At 41.8% G+C, this 19,454-nt stretch overlaps 1 protein-coding gene across 3 annotated transcripts in view; it reads right to left on the reverse strand.

Annotated features, from left to right (window-relative positions):
* PVALB (parvalbumin) overlaps positions 1-19,454 on the reverse strand; it is a 36,956-nt gene continuing 17,502 nt past the window's right edge. The window contains exons 1-5 of one of the 3 annotated variants that reach the window (XM_054188304.1): positions 13,607-13,652; positions 9,887-9,954; positions 7,784-7,916; positions 7,270-7,379; positions 1-256 (exon numbers count right to left, since the gene is read on the reverse strand). In XM_054188304.1, coding sequence (XP_054044279.1) covers positions 234-256; positions 7,270-7,379; positions 7,784-7,916; positions 9,887-9,947 — 327 coding nt within the window. In that variant the 5' untranslated portion in view covers positions 9,948-9,954; positions 13,607-13,652 and the 3' untranslated portion in view covers positions 1-233. Of the gene's footprint in view, positions 257-316; positions 1,865-7,269; positions 7,380-7,783; positions 7,917-9,886; positions 9,955-13,606; positions 13,653-19,454 lie in introns of those variants that run through there. The other 2 variants (XM_054188302.1, XM_054188303.1) reach the window with 2 other exon arrangements.

Genomic DNA, 19,454 nt, shown 5'->3' on the forward strand with positions numbered 1-19,454 from the left:
CTGTGCTATTTTTTGTTAAAGCCCTGGATAAAATTTCAGCTTTCATGCCATCAGGTGAAGCATTAAAATATAAATCCTTGAAGGTTCAAAGAACAGAAAGACACTGTAAAGGGCTTTGCTTACATAGCGATTTTTATGCCGATTCTCTGATTCTGTGGATCTTCATTCGTGATACTTCAGTACTCGGTTCCTAATGTTTTTACTGTAGCGCTGTATACTCTTGTAATTACACTTTATTGCCACTTGAGGTCAGCAGCTGCCGAGAAAAAGTAAATAAACGGTCTTGCTTCACTGCAATCCTTTTTCATTTGCTTTATTTAGAATACTTAAAAATCAATACATTATTCAGATCCGTATATACATTGTGCAAAAGCAGAGGATTTCTTTTGAATGCGCAGCAGCTTCAGCAAAAAGTCTTCCTTGCAAGTTACTACAGAGTGAAAATCTAGAATGGCTTTAGGGAGCGTTTATTGGCTTCCCAAGTAGCATTGGGTAATCTCTCTGGCAGACAATGGTACTCTGTACAATGTGATGGTGACAGAGTTTCAGCCTTATCTTTTTGTTTATACTAAATTAGTGACAATAAATCTGAATGGAATAAGGTATTATTGCTGCAGAGAATAGTTTGAAATCCAGCAATGTCAAATATGCGCTTCCTTTTTATTCCAGTAGTAATCAATGTTCTGTCAAGATGTGGGGAAGATGTTGCCTAAAAATGATGATTTCTCCCCCCCCCCCCAATCTTTGCTTTAAAAATAGATAAATAAATAAAAAATAAAAAGCGTGAGCTCGGTGACAAAGTTTCTGAATAGGATTTGGGAAACAAACATTTAGCTCTTGGCTCTGTCATAGGCTTACGGTTGGCTAATCACTTCCTTAGCTTGTATCTCAGTTTCCTGTATGTAACTCAAAGAATTCAATTCTCTGGTAAAGTTTTAGAAGAAATAATTTTTGATGGCATTTTTTGAAATAAAATTTTAACAGTGGGAGTGTCAACAGTAGCATCAGACCTGAATCTTGGTGTCCACTTTCCTGAAATTCATACTGTTGTTTCTTGTGAGTATTCTGTTTGTTCTGTCCTAGATAGTTGTGTAACATCACTAGTAAACATACCCTGGTTTTCAGAAGTGACCGCTTTTTAATAGTTTACGAAGTTATCCCATGCATGATTGGCACCAACTGATATTCCTGTCAAACCTTTTATCCAAAAATCCCCCTGCACCAGGCAAATTTAACAAATGATACAGACAAGTATCAATTTACCGATCACCAAAATGCAGCAGGGAAGATGTAGGTTAAATATTAGGAAATACTTTTTAGCTATAACACTGATTAAGTCGAAAGAACAAACTGCCAAATGAAGTTGGGTAATTGCCATCACTAGAGATTTTCCAGGCTATGAGTATGCATCCATTTAGCAGGGATGGCTTAAAAATAATGCAGTCAGTTTTGCCACAGTTCAGAACTTGGACTGAATGACTCATTATATGCATGTTTTATCCCAAATAATTTTTTAAATTTATTCCCACTTTACCCTAGCGAAGGATAAAGCAGCAGGGATGTCATCAAAAAGAGTAAATTTTTCTCTCAGCATGTGCCAAGCCTACATGACATAAGAAACAAGTTATAGTGAGAGAGAATAAAGCCCAGATTGATGTGACCTTTATTATTTTAACAGTGTCTTTCAGCACAATTACAGAGTTGCGGGATTGCAGAGAACAGAGCTGGAGTATAAAATAACATAAATAAATAGAACAGGAGCCAAAGCAGTCAGCAGGAGGTGGTTGGAATTGGGCAGTGAAGGATGGGTGAAGGGTTTGCATTGGTCAAAGCCTTTATGATTCAGCCACCAGAGTTGCAAATTCTGGAGAAAGGAAAAATTGAAAAAATAAATATTAAAAAAGAAAATGTAAAGAAGGAGGAAGCATATTACAATGATTACAGAGTCACTGGTGTAGCAGAAACATCACAATAACAGAAGAACAAAGAAATCCAAGTTAATTGAAGGGAAAGTATGACTTGGGAAATCTTACAGTGAAATGAAAGGATTTTTTGAGGGTAAGGGAGATATGTTATACGTGCCAGACTGTCAAGACTGTCCACCGCTATTAATCTGAAGAACTTGATTAGTTCCCTGTTATTCCTTTGTAAATCTCAATGGGATGAAGGCAAGAATGAGAAATTTAATTTTGCAGTGAGATAAATTTCCTTTATATCAGAGTTTGGCAAAGAGACTTATTAATGAGTCTTTCAGAGCATTCATGTCCCTGTATTATAAATATATTACATTTAAACTCAATTTTGTAATGGCAAATTGACTGAAAATGACAGATTACAAAAACAAAACCTGACACAAACCTACGTAGCAATCTCTACCACATTGGTGATAACAAGAAAAATTCCCATGATCTCAGAGGGCCAGGATTTTACCCTGTGGCTTTTATGAGCATTACGCCCATAATATTTACATAAATGTATCTATCTGCGTTTTGGGTTTTTTTTATGCTTTGGTATGTATAACGCCTTTCAGCAGGGTGATAAAGCATGGAAAAGGCACATTTGTATCCCAGTGAATAGCTGCCTGGCATACTGCACTCTGAATACTGTATTACCCAAGGAGGTTATAATTCCTAACTCCATCTAACCTTGGAACAGTTACACTTGAGAATGCCTTGCATGGTTGTGTGTGCCTCAGAGCATTAAAAATGACAGACTGGAGGGAATCCCAAGAACGGCAACAAAGATGATAAAGGGATTAGAGGGTATACAGAGTGAGTGGTTTATAGGTTTAACATAATCAGCTGAGAGGAAAATGACAAACAGGGGAGGCAGTCATCTGTAAAGGCTGAAGGGAAAATTATTGACGTTTGCCATAATGAGGAGTAATGTCCTGCAACTAAAAAAGACAGATGAAAATTAGGCATTTTAAAGAACATTCTAATGTTCAGTTGAAAAATGCTAAACTCTTAACAAAGTGAGATCTTTACTGACTGGCGTGTACAAACAGATACCACTTTTGACGACGTTTCCAAAAAACAGGTTGCCAAATGCTGACAAACCATACTGGAAAATAAAAGTGTCAGAGGGTTTAAATTAAATCCAAATTTATCCATCATTTTGAAAGATGTAAATCCAAATTAGGATTAGTGATGCAGATTACTTAACACAAAACATGTATAAATCCTGTGTACGGTGGGTACATAGGTCAAAAGTGTTGCAAACTGAATTTAAGAGATAACATAAAATACATGTGGTAGAAACCTAGACTGTTCTGGGCAAAAACTGAAAAAGGCTATGATTATTAAATCACTGTGTGAATAAATCCTGCAGAGAGAAACATGAACTGCAATGGATGAAACCTTTCCAAAAGGGAAAACTAACTATGCATATTCTATTAGAACAAGTTGTCATGCTTGCTACAGCTAAATTAAATCCTTTTTATAATAATTTGTATCTATGGAATATGTTTGGAAAAGGTTATTCAGACTTGCAGCCAAATATTTTCTATAATACATTATGATAGTGATATTATCACTTAATGGCAATATATTTCACGGGTACTTTCTCATAGCCAGCAAACCATAAAATACTCCTTTTTGAATAACTGCTATACGCTTTATACTTTTTTTCCAGGATTTTCAATGGACTTTAAATACTTCAAAGATGTTCCGGTTGAAATATCTTATAAACTAGTTCACTATTTATTTTCCCATGAAGCTTAGCCCAAATGCAGGTGGCTTCTGGAGGCATTGTTACGAAGTTTATTCATATATATGCAAAACTTCTGAGATAAGGCACTGTATATTAGCCCCTGCCTGATGGTAATTCTTGTAAATGTTTATTGCCTCTGACTGGACGGTTAATGAGAGAATCCTTGTGATGGACTACATCCTGTTTTCCAGTCGTAATTCTCCTTCCAAACAAAATTATATCTTTCTTTGCACAAATAATAGTTTTAAATTACAAGGGTTTAGACTATTTTGTCATGTAGAATAATTTACTAGCTACCTTGTGTCAAAGCTCTGACTTAAAAGGAGAGGATTGTTTCACTGTGTTCAGTATAGTTTAGTAGTTTATAGCAGTCTAATGCATGCCCTGTAGTATTTTACTGAAATGACAGATATAATTACAGAGGACATGTAGGCTAATGATTTCTCTCATCGGATTGTGTTTTTTACATTATCCGTACAATAGCGAATCTGTTTAGGAAACTTCATAAGCAATGACTTACACTAATTCATTTTAGAAGATACAAGAGCACAAAGAGGGATAAGAAGAGGAGGACTTCCAAAAGATTTTTCTTTTCTGTTTTGACTTTTACCTGTGGCAAGATCATGACTTATCAGTTGTAATTTTGAATGCTTGATGTCTCATTTTTACAATGTTTAAAGAAAATAAGTGAAATATTTTAAAATGTCTGCAGAAGTTGAGCTGTATCAAGAAAAATATTTTGACTTACTGGGATAAAAATTTGGATTTGTTCTGTCTACAGTGCATGAATTTTAAATTCTCTATGTACTTATTCAAGTCTGTCAATATCAAGAAACTGAAAGTCATGATGTGCATGTCCAGTACTAATACACAAAACAGAGTAAAAAAACCATTATGAGCAGAAATCTTCATTTTCTTTTCTCCTCTTTCTTATAAATGTTCTCCTGAAGCTAACAGAGCTGCTTCAGCATCGGTTCCCAATCAAATCTGCAAGCTAATGTTTGTAGTTTTATTAGGTAACCTGGCTTTGTCCTGAAATTTTTTTCCTGTTCATCCTCTTCTGTTCACATCAGTGGAAGATGAAGGGTGCTCAGTGTCACACAGAAGATGATCATGTCTTGCATGAACAGGCTGCAAATTTTCAACTGTTTGAAAGTGGCAGATCAGCCACAAATTACAAATCTTGATCAGACAAGAGATAAGCTAGTGGAACTATTTCTGAGCTGAAGAGTCTTGCAGGAATGATAAAAGGTTTAAAGCACGAGACCTAAGAGAAAATTTGTAATGTGAGGCCTCTAACTGGAAGAAGGCTGATTAGGTTGAGATTAATGTTTGTGATGATAGGTCTGAGAAAGATGGCTCTGTGGTGTTAAAAATCCATGAAGATTAATTCCTACAACTGCTATGGGCTCCCAAGGGACAGTGTTCAAGGGCCATGTAGGGAATTAACATTAACCCCTGTGAAAGGCTGCATGTTTGTGATCATTTAATGGTGTACGATGCTGATGTTTGAAACAAGGGGTAAAGGTGAGGCCTGACAATTCAATTATAGGGAAAAAAAGAAATGGTTTGCAACAGAAATACAGCATTGCAATACTGAATAGGAATGTGATATACATTCCTGACTTTACATTTCGTTTACATAGGTAGTTATAATCTGGAATTGGATTTATGAACCAAAGGAAATGCTGGAAAGTATCTGTCATCCTCGTCCTTTGGTCGCAATCCCAGCTGTTAACTTTGCATGTATTTCAAGTCTTTCTGGTGTAACAATTTGCTGTTGGAGCCAAATTGAAGAAATGGAGAAGAAACAGATAATATTGTATAGTAGGGATATGACCAGAAGAAGCAAAAGAAAAAGGTCCTTCGTTCTCTTCTCATTACCATTTATAAATTCAGAGTAATTCCAGTTCAAAGTTAAGGAAGTGTAAAAGTTACAGAAGAAAGAGATAAGAAGAGGTGTTTCGTATTGCTTTCTTACAATGTACTGGCTTTCAGGCATTGTTTCAACTTTAAAAAAAAAGTTATGGTCAATCTTAAATAAAAAAGTTAATGCTATATCCTCTTGTATAAGCCAAAGTCATTCTGCAATATCGTTCTTTTATTCCAGTTGGTACTGCTGTTGTTTTCCAGCCTTCCGGGAATAACTGCAAATGTATCTGATGTGAGGTTGGTGGATCAGCGGTAGGCTTACTTACCTGAATCAAGTTTTCCTGTTAAAATCTTGCCCACTGATTTTAGTACCACTGCCACTAATTTTAATGGGAGTAAGGAGGACCCATATAATAAAGCATACAAAATGTCAAATAACGACACACTCCTCGGGTTCAGTAGCACTGCTAAAGTTTAGCAGGAACTTCCCCTAAATGTTTCACGGTTGCTTCTTTGCAAGTGTATTATAATCATGACCTGAGAAATTAACAGGCTTTACTCTAGAAAAAGGATCGTAGTCACTGATATGCCAGTGTGATTACGGACAGGCAGTTTCACCAGTATATTACCTGACTAATATGTCAGTGGGTGATTTTGTACGTCACTTTTTCAGCTTCTGAACTGGGAACCTATGTTAGTTTACCTTATTTTGCTTTTTATTCCTTTTTTAATTGCTTTTTAGTTGGAGGCAACATTTTTTACAAATCCCAGAGATCAGGTAACACAGGGAGATGTGAGGTTTTTTTAGATATTTTTTAGATTTCACCCTATCATATGGCTTGTCAATATGGTGAAAACTTAGCAATTGCCTGCTGCCTAGATGATTTAGTACTCTGACCACAAACCTCTGCTACTATCTCCTACAATAAGGAAAGATTTAATTCAGAAATGCATCTCTTCATGTCTGTTCCAATGTGTCTCGGGGATACAGAAGAAAGAGAAAAAAGGAAAAATGTTGTATGTGGGCTAATTTGATTCATCCCAAGGAGGAACAGAAAACAGCAGTAATTTTTTAAGCAATGCTGTGAGAGGAAAAGTTGTTCTTTTCTTGTAGTTCTTATGTTTAGTGAAAGGGAGTGACAAGCTTTCTCAGCTGTGAAGACCCACATAAACACTGGCAAAAGATGGGTAGACAGCTACTGTATAGAAATTCTGTAGCAACTGACTGTACTTTGAATTTTAAGAGCACTGCTTTGCTAAGTCATGCATTACTTTCCTATTTACTAATCATCAAGCAGAAATGCTGGTACTCAGCTTTTTTTTCTTTCTCTTTTCTAAGTTTTATAGTCAAGCCCGAGTCATCCGCACTCCACTGAAATCAACAGAAAAATTAAACCAATTGAAGTAGAAGTTGGATCGCTACTTGGTCCTGTGCTGTAGTGTGCCTTAACTGTTATCCAGATTTCTGTAAACTCTTGCCCCCTCTAGTGTCAGAACTTGGCTCCTGTTCCCCCTAAAGCCTGCAAGCAAGGTATGGCAAATGTAGCAGGACTTGGCATTCCATTAAATCCAAGTTGTGCCCTTCAGAAGGTCACAGCCCCCAGTGATTCCTAGATTTCCTCAGTCCTTGTATATAAGAGTAATATTCCAATGTTACTGTCAAAGTTTACTCCTCTAATCACATACCATCAGCGCCAATTTTACCATCACCGTCCTTATCTCCAGCAGCCAGAAGAGCCTTCGTTTCTTTGTCTGATAGGTCTCTTCCCTCTGGGGTAAAGCCCTTCAGTACAAACCTAAAGAGGAGGCATGGAAAAAAGGAAAGTTTTTTTTCCAGAACAGTTTCACTTTTTGTGTATTTTTACCACTGATTTGATATCTGAGTTGGAGTCTATGATTGTATCTTCTGTTATTGACCTTCTTTAACTTTCAGGAGTGCTTTACTCTGAAACTGCATTTGAACAAAGAACTACCTGCAAGGTATTGATCATTCATGTGTTTCAGGGTCCTGCAATAAAAGCTACAGCTAGCTACTTCCAACACACTTTAGATCATATAATCAGCAAACAACTGATTATTGCACACAAATACTAGTCAAGAGATTGAATTGCATTCTATTACCTGGAGTCTTGTGAAAAAGAAAACAGGAAAATAGACTCTTAAGGCAAGATTATATGAGAAAGGACATATCTTTACTTACTTTAATTCTTCCTCTTCAATGAAGCCGCTTCGATCTTTATCAAGAATATGGAAAACCTTCTTCACATCTTCTGGGCTCTTCTTTTTCAATCCTACCATCTCGAAAAACTTCTTGTAGTTGAAAGATTCAGCCGCTGTAGGAGATGAAAAGCCAGAGAACTGCTTAGGGAAATCATTGAAACGTATACCAACGCATACCTGTGGTCTTCTTCCGTACTGCTGCGTGTCCTACCCTGGGAGGCACCGTCTGCCCCAGTTGTGGTAAGAGCTAGACATAGACACTGTAATCGTCCATGCTTCACAGAGACCAAGTGAAATAAACGAAGGGGCAGAGGGGCAGTGTCTCCATTTTGCAGCTGAAGATCTGAGCTACAGAGGGATGGAGACTTGCCCAAGGTCACACAGGAAGCCTGTGATAGAGTTGGGAGCTGAAGTCTAACATGCTTGATCTCATTTCAGTGCCTTAACCCCGTTTTGTTTTTTTTTTTCTAAGTTTTACGCTAAAACAGTCATCTGAGAGTGGACTCTGACTATTAGATTGCTGTCATTTTTTGACATTTACACCGCCGGAAAAAAACCAACAAAACAACAACCCCGCTCTTGCTCAACTCCGGAGCCTAGCATTGACGAGAAGTGTTTCAAGCACGTGGCTATTTCAATTTTGTTTCGTTTTTTCCTGAAGACTTACTAGAAATCAGTGTTGCGTTTTGACCGCTAAAGGTATGTGCAGTCGTGGTTTGTAAGCTCAGACACTGCAAGGGAGCGCCGTTCCGTGTGCTGCCTGCAAGACCTTGTGAGGCACGCTCGGCGCGCAGGGAAAAAAAAAAAAAACAAACCAAAAACAAACCCAGAGCCCTTGAAATCGGAGCCGAGATAAATGAGTTTACCTGCTCCACCTCTCCCATCCTTTAACTGCACCCGCTTTTGTCCCACCCATGTAGCCTAACGACTGGATTAGAAAGGTGTGGATTAGGAATCCAATACAGTGACCTCCAAAACGTGCTGTGGACTTCTTTTTTTTCCCCCATTGCATCCTTATTCCCGCCGCAGCTTTTCCTATTACGTAAAATTAAGGAGGCTCAGTCTTTCGGGATCCGCTTCACTGAGATCTGTCGTTAGTTGCTGCTAATTGCACCTGCTCCGGGACTTGGAGCAGACCCCAGAACAATGGAAGCTAATGAGAAAAGCAGCTGCTGGATGGAGCAAAGCAGTTTGTCGGTCCCTTTGACTCTCCGGCTGCTGAGTTCATTCGGGCTCAGCGGGTTTTGCGCTTCTGCCTGTGTGGGAAGGTCACCGCACAGAGCAGGACAGAAGGAGGCTGCTCTCCCGGGTGGTGGGATCAGCCAGGTAGTTTTGGGGGAAAATATAACGTGTGCATCCTGCAGCACCATTGTTGGCGTTTCCTCGGGAGCAACCTTAACTACGTGGATCCCTGTAACCGCGAAGAGGGTTGGCTGTCGGTTTAGGGGTCGCGATGAATTAGAAGGGCAGGGAATATCTGAAAGCCGGAGGGGTCTGAGAGGGAAGCATGGATCGCTGCAGCCATTCGTCCTGCAAAAAGCTTCTGCAGTCGAGCAGTGCACCCTTTTGCTCTACTGTTGTTTTCTGCTCCATCCCGAAAAGCAAAGCCCACCCCGGGGATTCCACACAGGAAGTAAGAAAAGAGCGGTTTCTTATCTCCTTGGAACGAGAAACAGCAGTTCTATAATACCTGAAACTGAATTTCGGAGGTCAGTGGGAAGCTGCCGACATCCACGGCTGACTTCCTTGTCCCACATCAAGATATAATCCACCCCGGGTCGCCGTGGGTTTTGTTCCCTTTGAAAGTATCCTCTCTGTAGAAGCAGAGTCTGTCCGCAATTACTGCTTGCCTTCCTTTAAGTATTTCACCTCTCTAATGTGCAGAGCAACTTTGCTGAGGATGTAGCCCTGCACCTGATAAACCTGTCACGCTTTCACTGCACTTCTGAAAACACATCCTCATTTGATATTTTGTCTAGCAGGATCCTTTAATCTTCCCCGAGTTTAAATAAATACACTGCTATCCTCAGCTGAAGAGGCGAAAGGGAGTAAAAGAGACGGGAGAAAAAAAAAAAGCACTCACCTGAAAAGGCTCCCACAGCCTTCTTGATATCCTCAGCGCTGAGCACGTCAGTCATAGCCATCCTGCAACTGTTTGAACAGGGAAGCAAGTGCGAAAAGATTAAAAAGTGCTTTTCTCATCATTTCTGCTCATATGACCAAAGCTGCAGTGCTGTGTGGGGATGGCACACCGGGAGAGGCTGGAGCCGTGCCAGCTATATAGCTCTGCGTGGAGAAGTGCCACGGGCTGTCGCTCGCCAGTTCGCAGAGCACCAAGTAGTCCACAGACGCGAGGGTTCGGCTAAAGAGAGGGGACGGGGGATGCCTTTTGCGGGGACCGGGGTGGGGGAGGACGCGAGGTGGGGGGGGTCGCTCCCTGGAAGGTCGGAGCCTGAGCCTTACTGGAGCAGCGCCAGAGTCTGTCGTGATACCGGAGGGGAAAGAGTTGTGCCAAGGTCAAGTTCTCGGGTGCGGTGGAAGAGCCGGTGGTGCAGAGCAGAGCCTTTTCCTTTAGTAAGTCAGGACGAGCTTCACCAGTTACATTCGGTGATGAGTAAGGAACTGCAGCATATGCCAAGCTTCAAGCTGCTCTTGAGGTCGGGAAGCAAATGTAATGTAGCTTTTGAACATTTGCCTTATCGCTCAAACACTTTAAACATCCCCCCCTTCTCCCTCCCCCCTCCCCTTCACGCACATATTCCTTTTAGACCTCGTTTCTTTCGGGCCAGTCCATATTAAGCATCATCCTCGCTGAATTAATTATCACATCCCTGCGAATCCCACAGATCCCGTTTGTAATGCACAATATGCTGCAGAACCTTCCGCGATATGATATGGTGAAACGAGATGCGAGGTGACAACATGCTCGTGCGGAGCTCCTGTGCAGTGGCGGGCTCCTCAGGCGGGGCCGGGCACTTCCCGACACCACCAAAACAGAAAGATTTAGGAATTGTAATGTGTTTTCTAGGGTTGTATTTTTCTCCAAGAAACTGTGCCCATATGGCAAGTAGTCCAACTCGTTCTCAGAGCTTGGGCGGGAGCCATTGGTCTGAGATAGCCAAGGTTAGGGCCCAGTAGTAGGGCAGATCTCTGCAGGAGCATTGGCATCTCTGCTTCAGGACAGATGGGGGAGGGCAGAGCGGTGGCAGCGAGGTCCCCGCGCTGCCACCAGCGGGTACAGCCCGGTCCCGCTGACGCAGTGGCACCCTGGTCCTGGGAGAGCGGCCTGGAAAAGGAGGCGGCTGCTGCAAAAACTCCTGACGCTCCGCCAGTGATTCCTCAGAGCTTTTAAAAGTACGAGCCCCCATCCTTTTCTGCGCGGCCCAAGTTCAGCTATAACGGGTGAGTCATCAGCATGTCACTCAGCGCAGAAGGACGGAGGAGGAGGTGACATTGGGGTCCCCCCTCTTTTTTTTTTCTTTTCATTTTTAAACAGCGACTCTTCGTTGTGGGAGGGACTGTCGTTTTTCTCTCCCTGGAACTTCCCCCCCACACACTATTTCCGTGTATTTCCTGAGATACAGGAGAGGCTTAGCTTTCTCCAAGGACAAACAAGGAGACGGATGGAGGAGCCGAGTCCCTCTCCCTAAGCTGAACGCATCTTCTCCCCGATGGACAGGGAAAGAGGAGCGGTGCGCTCGGATGCTGGACCCGAGATAAGCTCCAGCCCTGCAGAAGGGCTCCGCAGGGGTAGTTCCGGCTCAGCTGCCCGCCTTGTTTCGGCGCTGAGAGGTGAAAGGGTGTGCGATGAAGACGGTACCCGGGTTACTCGTGTCGCTTGCTATAGCAGGGTTCGGCTGGGAGAACGGAGTTGAAAAAGCCTGGTGTAGCACAGGTTAAAACCCAATCGTTACTCTGTTTTACGCCTAGGTTAAATGTAGACCCATCAATATACAGGTATTTACAAGAGAAATCAATGTGCACGAGGTTCTGTAATTGGCGTGCCTTTGCTTTTCCTTAACAGGCGGAAGAGGGAAGAGTCCCTCCTGGTCCCCAGGGCAGACGCCTGCGGCCTGATGCGACGTGGCCGTCCCGCTTCCCTGCTCTGCTCCGCTCGGCATCGGTGCGGTCTGCAATGGAGCCGGACCTCAGCCCCCACGGTTTCTTTTGCTTTCCTACGAACCTTTTGCAAACCCGTTGCTGAGGTTTCCTCGTTCTTGGAGGCACGGATCCTCCTTTTAGGTCCCTACAACCGGGAAGGCCCCCCGACGGGGAGGCCAGGGAAGATGCTCTCCTTGCGGCTGAGTCGCGTTTCGGTGTCAGCCCCGCTCTGCTGACAGGGCAGGGCACATTTGGAGGGCTGCCCTCGGCCGTAACTCAAGCCGGTGGCTGGCAGAGGCGATGCGCAGCGCTGCCTGCCCTGCTGGCAGACGCCCATCGGCTCAACTAGCCTCATGCCAAGCAAACCGGCCAGAGGCGCGTCGCTCCCCGCCGTCGGAACCGCATTCCGCGGCCGAGTCCCGGGGACGGCAGCCCCGGCAGCTCCCGCCGCATCCCTAACGATGCGCCAAGCGTTTCGCTTTCCCTCGTCATCGGATCCGTCGGGCCGCTACGGCCTCATCGTGCTGTGACGGCGAAAAGTGAGAGGTGCCAGAAAAACGAGATCAGGTGGAGCCGTTTGTGGAGCGTAAATAACACTTCCCCCAGCTTCCCGTCCCCTGCTCAGGAGCCGGGAGGCCGGACCGTCCGCGGCCAGAAGTGTGAAAGCAGCGACATACAGGTTCACAAAGCGGACAGTGGGGGATCTAACACGGAGGGGTGGCTGAGGCCCGTCCCTGATCTCAGCGGTGCATCCCTTTTAAGGACAGCTAGCAAACTTTTAGAAGCTTTTTAACCACCGAGCTGTAGTCAAAACTGTTATGTTATTCTAATATAAAAGGCGTTTCACGAATTGGCAGTTTCACACTCGACCCTTCACCTTTTTCTCATCATCCCTGCGAGATGAATGACGCGGTTTTCTTTATTTCTGAGATTTTGCCAATTTTCCCGCCCGAACTATTTGCAAAATCCACACCGTGGATTTCCAAGTTGTCTGCACGGAAGCTTTCGCATAGATCAACTCCCCCTTCCAACGGCGCCAGAATGATGATATTCTTACTAGAGTAAACGATCAAGTAAATCAAGTAGAAATCAAAACGCCCTTCTCAAAAGCAAACAATTCAGGGAGAATTGCACGAACAGCAAGAAGCCCCCACGCCGAGCAGAAAGCCGGGAGTCCTTTGAAAAAAAGGTGACACGTTTCCTTTATCTTCCTAATGACCGCACCAAGGAGAGCAACTTCATCCCATCGTTTACTATCGTCTGTGCATAAAGAGAGATTTCACTTCTGCGACGTGTTTTGGTTTTTGCCCTTGGTTCACGACTGAGCATTTCAGTAAATTGTGTTCCCCGAGTCCTTGCTCGCGTGCTCCTTCACTTTTCCCCCTCCCCTTCCTTGTTTTGTTATTTCCATTTTCTCACTTTCTCCCCTCCTGTTCTCCTCGATCCCCCTCAATGTGTTCACCTATTTCCTTTTAATAGCCCTTTCTTCTCGTTTTCAGACTTCTCTGCGGGAAGCCGTTCCTCTGTGTTTGGAAGATTTGCACCTCTTTGCCCCTGGGCTTTTGTTTGTGGGCAGGGGATAGGGTCGCAGTGATGGAAGAGATCCTTATCTGCCTTCCTTCGGGCGAAGGTCCTGGGTTCCTGCCGGGAGCGGGCGAATCCTCGTTTGCTGTGGAAGTTTGAACATTTTCTTGCTACTTACCTTTTGGTTCTCTCCTAAGCACGCTTGAAAAGGGTGTTAGATATGGAGGTGGTCAAAAAGAGGTGGAACTCGGGGTAGGAACCCCACTTATATAATCTCCCCTGCTCTTTCTATTTTTAGCAGGTGATACCCACTTCTCACTGGTATCACATATTCAGGGATTTTGGTGGCGGTGTCACATTAATCTTTCCCTTAACTAATCAAGGAACACTATTAATAATCCTTGGCACTCACCTTGCCCTGGCTGTGAAAACCTGTTACCTCGGCAAACTGATGGTCCACTTGAAACTTTATTGTTAAGGGTAGAGGCAGGAGGGATGAATCAGCTATTTGGGGGCAAATAGGCCCTTCATCTTCCATCAAATGGAGGTGGCAGTGTCAGGGAGATCCATCACGATGAATCAGGAGGTTTCAGTTCAGGAGCTGGGACTCTGCTCAGAAGGATGCGAATAGGAAGATGCAGCCTCCTCATCAGAGAGAGGGAAAGCGAAGACTTAACTTACATCCAGGAGTTAGTCCTTTTCTCTCTTTACCCCCGGCAGATACCACTCGAAACAAGAGACAACAGCCCTAAACTGCCTCCCGCACGTAAAGCTGCAACATTCAGCTTTACTTCTTGGCCTTGAAGGAAGGCAGAAATAATTTTTCCTGCAAGCAACAGCTTTCAGGGGCATCCAAAAGTCCGCATTCTGGGCCCCAATGGACAAGGCGCTTGTAGAAGTCTAAAAAATGTACAACCTGAGCTTTCTTAGGAGAGGTGGAGCGTTGTAAATGAAGAGATACTATATATACAGTCATAATACATTGACTGTAACCTTTTCGGCATATAAATTCTCTTTATGCTGAATTGCTCATTCCAGGGAAAGACACCTTTGAAGACACCTCTATTTTTACTCTGTCAAGCAATAATAACAACAATAAAAATGCCATTGAGGCCTATTTGCCATTCTGTAATCCGTCTGGGGACACTTTTCTTGATATTTAATGTTTTTCTGGCAAGAAGAATCATTTCATAGAGGCCTATGAATCACATTTATCGGGAGTATATTTGTGAGTAAAGAAAAGAGTATTTTCTGTTTCAGGACTCAAATCCTGCAGTTCTTAGGTTAAAGAGCAACCAAGGCTGTTGTGATACAACTGAAATTATCTTTTGGGAAAGGCAGGTGCTGCAAAAGTGAGATTTGTTTTTTTCTACCTTGATTAATTGATCCTGGAATGGAGGAAAGATAATTGAGGTATGTACAGGATAAGAATATTTAAAAATATTTCTCTACTGCCAGTATCATTTTGATGCCGAGTTCTATGATAAATTGGAAAATCTCCAGCAGCTTTAGATAATTTCTAAAGAGGAAGCTTTATTGAATCAAACATGACAAAGGTTAATTCAATCAGTTTAATGTTCTCTCTCTTATTTATTTTTATTACACTTCCTGTAGTGGTTTTTTAATTTTCAGTGTGCTACAGTAGTAGGGGAAGTAATATTATCTTTCAGGTAGCTTTATTTCTCACAAACACTGTGTCTGTACCCTAGTTCAGAGCAGGTGAGACTTTGTATTTAATTACAATGTGAGATAGCTGACTCCTGTGGGTCCAAATGTTTCAACCAACAGCTGTGTTGCCTTTGGAGCAGTATGTTTCACAGCACCCTGTTCACTAAATACAGTGATGTGGGGTTTGCGTTACACTTTCACATATCACATAGCCTTGATGTTGTCCCAAGATTAGATTCTGGTTTAGAGATACCAGCATCTCATGGTGGTTAGCTGGGTGCTCTATTTCCATTTGGTAGCTGGCAGAACAACTATTCTCTCTCACCTTCTTCTGGCAGCTTAGAGAGGACAAGGACTGTAGAACCGTCTTTTTTTGGCTACTGGAGTGTGATTTCCATTTCCGTCTGTTCCATTGGGATGAGTGCATTTGTCCACTAGTGAAAGGAGAGCAAATGCCGGGCTAATCATTGTGATTCCTATGTGTAATTCAGCCATGTGAAAGCAATCCTGATTAGTGGAAATCCTTTCTTATCCTTTCAGTTAGTTCCTACTAAGGCTTATTTACAAAGAGACAAGCGGCTTTATGACCTTGTTGGGCATATAGTGAGGTCTTTGGTATATGTCAAGTCATTCATTAATTGAAAGTGGTATTGTTGTTGGGATTTTTCTTTTTTTGGTGGTAAGAAGAATACAATCAAAACCTGACACTTCTAGGTTATTCGTACAAATCTGCCTGAAGCTGAAAGACATGCGGAATTGTGGCAACAGGATCACTGAGAGTCCACCTATGTGAAATGATAAAATTTAGGGAGGAAGTTTGTGTTACCGCACTCATCAGTTTCAGTAATGTGGTTACACATTTACTATAATCTCAATCAGGTTAATTCAGGAAAACATTAGGGCTGGGCTTCCCCTTTAGAAGACATATACACTGCAGAGTTAATTGGGATGCTCATCCGTTGTAATTTCTTTTTCTCTTTCCCACCACACAATTGGGAATTATTAGGAAGATGAAATGTCAAAACCCACATTAGAAGTTGTCCAGAATTTTAGCACGAATCTCTCCTGGTAAAAGTACCGCTAAACCTTTCATGTTGGTGAGTACAACTTGTAGCTTTATCAAAAGATACATTTACATAGCAAAGAATGTAGCGCTTATGAAATTTAGTCTGCCGAGAATGTTGTAATGTTGACAATTTTTACGCGTTGGAGAGGAGAATGGGCAAATTCTTGGAAGAGAAATCCATCAAAGGTTACTAAACTCATACAGGCCACATCCAGCTTTGTGAAGTTCCTGACCTAAAGTGGTTGGGATTTGGGGTAGGATTAGGGGAAAGTGTCATAATGTGATTACCATGTGCTTAGATTCCTCCAAAGGCTTTTGTGTATGTCCACTGCTGGGAACTGGATACTGGGTTAAAGAACTAGAGGAAACTTATTTTGATCCGGTATGGTGGTTCTTAGCTTATTTACCTCAGTGTAATTTATAATACCACACGTGTGAAAAGTGGAAGGATCAGGTGGACAGAACGTATATGAAAAAAAAATCAGTTAAAAGAATGACTCACAGTACCCATAGAAAAACATCTTTTTCCTCTCTAATATAAAACAGGAAACTTCAGTCCATGTTTACTGTGACTGCTTCCATGCTGCTCTTGAATTCATATATGCCCTCTTTAGGCTGCGTAGGAGCATATTTATTTTCAGGTAAATATATATTTTACACTACTACCTTGTGACTGAAAATGTCAGTTGTTTTGTATATACTAATTGTCATTTTCCTTCTGCCAGATAGAGTATATCAGACTGATTCAGGCTTTTTAGGTTCCATTACTTCTTCATAGCCCATGCAATGGACTATTCTTTGGTTTGCCTGAGAGAAGTCTGTATTCCTAAGATCAGAGCTTAGTGGTTCCATTTTCACGTACGGCTCCTCTGATAGTTATCTCAAAAGCTGGAAACAGCGAATGGCTACAAGAGATACCCCAGAGGCTAGAAGTAGGTCACTAATAGTCCATGCTACCAGTGGGCTTTGGGGACTTTACAGCTTTTGTCGCAAATGGTGTGGAAAAGAAAGTCAAATGTCTTGAACAGTATCACCCAAAGGAGATAATACAAATGAAAAACAGCGATAGGTGTTTCTCTGTAAAGCCCTGGTGTGAGTTACGCTCAGATTACCACACAAGAAAAAAACTAGTGCTGAAAGAGTAGGTCTGTGTATCTTAACACCTCTTAGCAACTCTCAAATGGATACTTACAGCAGGAAAAAAAGCTGTTAGTCCCACTGGGAAAGCCTGACCCCAAGGTTAAGAGAATGGAAACGGTTTTCTTTACAACAGACATTTGTGGGTATCAGACATTTGTCATAATTGACACTCTGGTGTTGTTCACACTGGGATGGATAAGCCCATGTAATTATTACCACAGGGGTTATATTCCAGAAAAACTAGCACAGCAGAAAGACGGCTTCATTACTTATTCCCATTTATCCTAGGCTGCTGGTAGGAGAGCAGTCAAAGCATTTAGATCAGGGTAAACAGCTTTTGGGAAAATTTGACTTTAGTTTTAGCAGTTGGAATCCTGTGGTAACCCAAATTTTGATAGTTATTTTTTAATGAATCTGTTGTGTTGTTTTTTTTTTTTTTTTTTTTTTCTTACACTCTTATAATTTGTTTCGGAGCTGTTAGTGCACAGTGAGATGGATATAAAAGTCATAGGTTTGTAAAGGAGTCATATCTTTCTGGATAAATGGCAAGTGGAAAGAATTTTATAGCAGTGATGCTCAAATGGCAAGTTGGGGCTTTTCCTTCCAACTTCCCAAGTGGAAATTGCTGGCTATGAAAGTCTATAACTAGCAGCAGAAAAGGACCAGGGTAGTGTCAGCTGTTTATTTAATGTCAATATTTCATCAGAAAACAATTCTTCTACTTCCATGGCTGGTAAATGAGATAAATCTTCTCATGTTTAGGTCATGATTTGAATCCAGCCAAGGAGGATATCAGTAAATAAAAGTCATTGTTCTGTGTACTACAGACTGTGTTTCAGTCACCCTGATGAAATGAGTTGAACAGCCCCGGTCTGGTTGTTAATAAACAGATAGACACAAAACAAACTTATTTGCACTAAAAGAATATCTCCATGTAGTTCACAGCCTGAATCAGACCCAAACACTGAATTTTCCAGTACTTTCTCTTCTTTATCTCTTTAGGTTGCCTAAAAGGAGAACTGCAGGAAGGAAATTTCTACTCTTGTTACCTATGCTAAACTTCTTCAGAGAATGGACGGACATTCAAGTGTTAGCTTGTTCAGCAGCATTCACTTCTGCTGCATCTGGGGTTTTCCCTGAGCTAAATGTCAAATTGAAAATTTGAGTTTATCTTTTGTAGCATTCTTATCCTCTGTCTTCTGGAGAGAATTTTATTAAAGAAAGACTCACTGGCGTATTCCTAAGGGAAGTATATTTTCCCTGCTATTACCTGTGTACCACAACTTCTTACAATTGCCTTTTAGATATTCGTTCTGATAATCATCTTATCACCCTGTTCACAATCTTATGTATGGGGATTTCTTTTTTTTCCTAGGCAACGTGAAAAGAGTTTATTCCCATGTTTTAAAACATTATTTGCAAAATAAGAAATAGTTTTATTGGACTAATCCATTTTATAGAAACTTACATTGCATTTTCTATATTCTGCACATTTGAATTGATGCTTATTATGGGCATACTTTTTTTTTTTCTTGGATGTTTGTATTGTTTCATCTTCCTAAAAAGGTTCACAGTGGTGGTCTCTTACATAAATCACCTTATTGTGGGGACTTTTTGCACTCCTTTCAAAACTTTGTGAATATTCCTTGTGTAGGTAAAATACATGTTTTAATCTAGAAGTGGAGCATTAACATGGCATGTGGTACAGATCTAAATGATACGCAACAGCACTTTAAACTCATGCTATGGGATTTTGGCAGTTATTTGTATGAAGCAGTTTGAGTTTTGATATCAGGAGATATTTGAGTTTTGATATCAGTGGGACACATAAGCTGCTGTCTTGAAAAAGAATGAGATATTTCAGTAAATTGATCATTAATATCTTGCTTTTGGATGAAACAGAGACTCACAAGGTACAAGTGATGTGCTGATTGGCAGCATTTTGCCTCTTTGAAATCACAGACTGGTAGGAGTTGGAAGGGACCTTCATCTAGTCCAACCCCCCTGCCAGAGCAGGGTCACCTAGAGCAGGTTGCACAGGAACGCATCCAGGTGGGTTTTGAATATCTCCAGAGAAGGAGACTCCACCACCTCTCTGGGCAGCCTGTTCCAGTGCTCTGCCACCCTCAAAGTAAAGAAATTTTTCCTCATG

Source organism: Rissa tridactyla, chromosome 1, assembly GCF_028500815.1.
Source record: "Rissa tridactyla isolate bRisTri1 chromosome 1, bRisTri1.patW.cur.20221130, whole genome shotgun sequence".
In the NCBI taxonomy this organism is placed as follows: domain Eukaryota; kingdom Metazoa; phylum Chordata; class Aves; order Charadriiformes; family Laridae; genus Rissa; species Rissa tridactyla.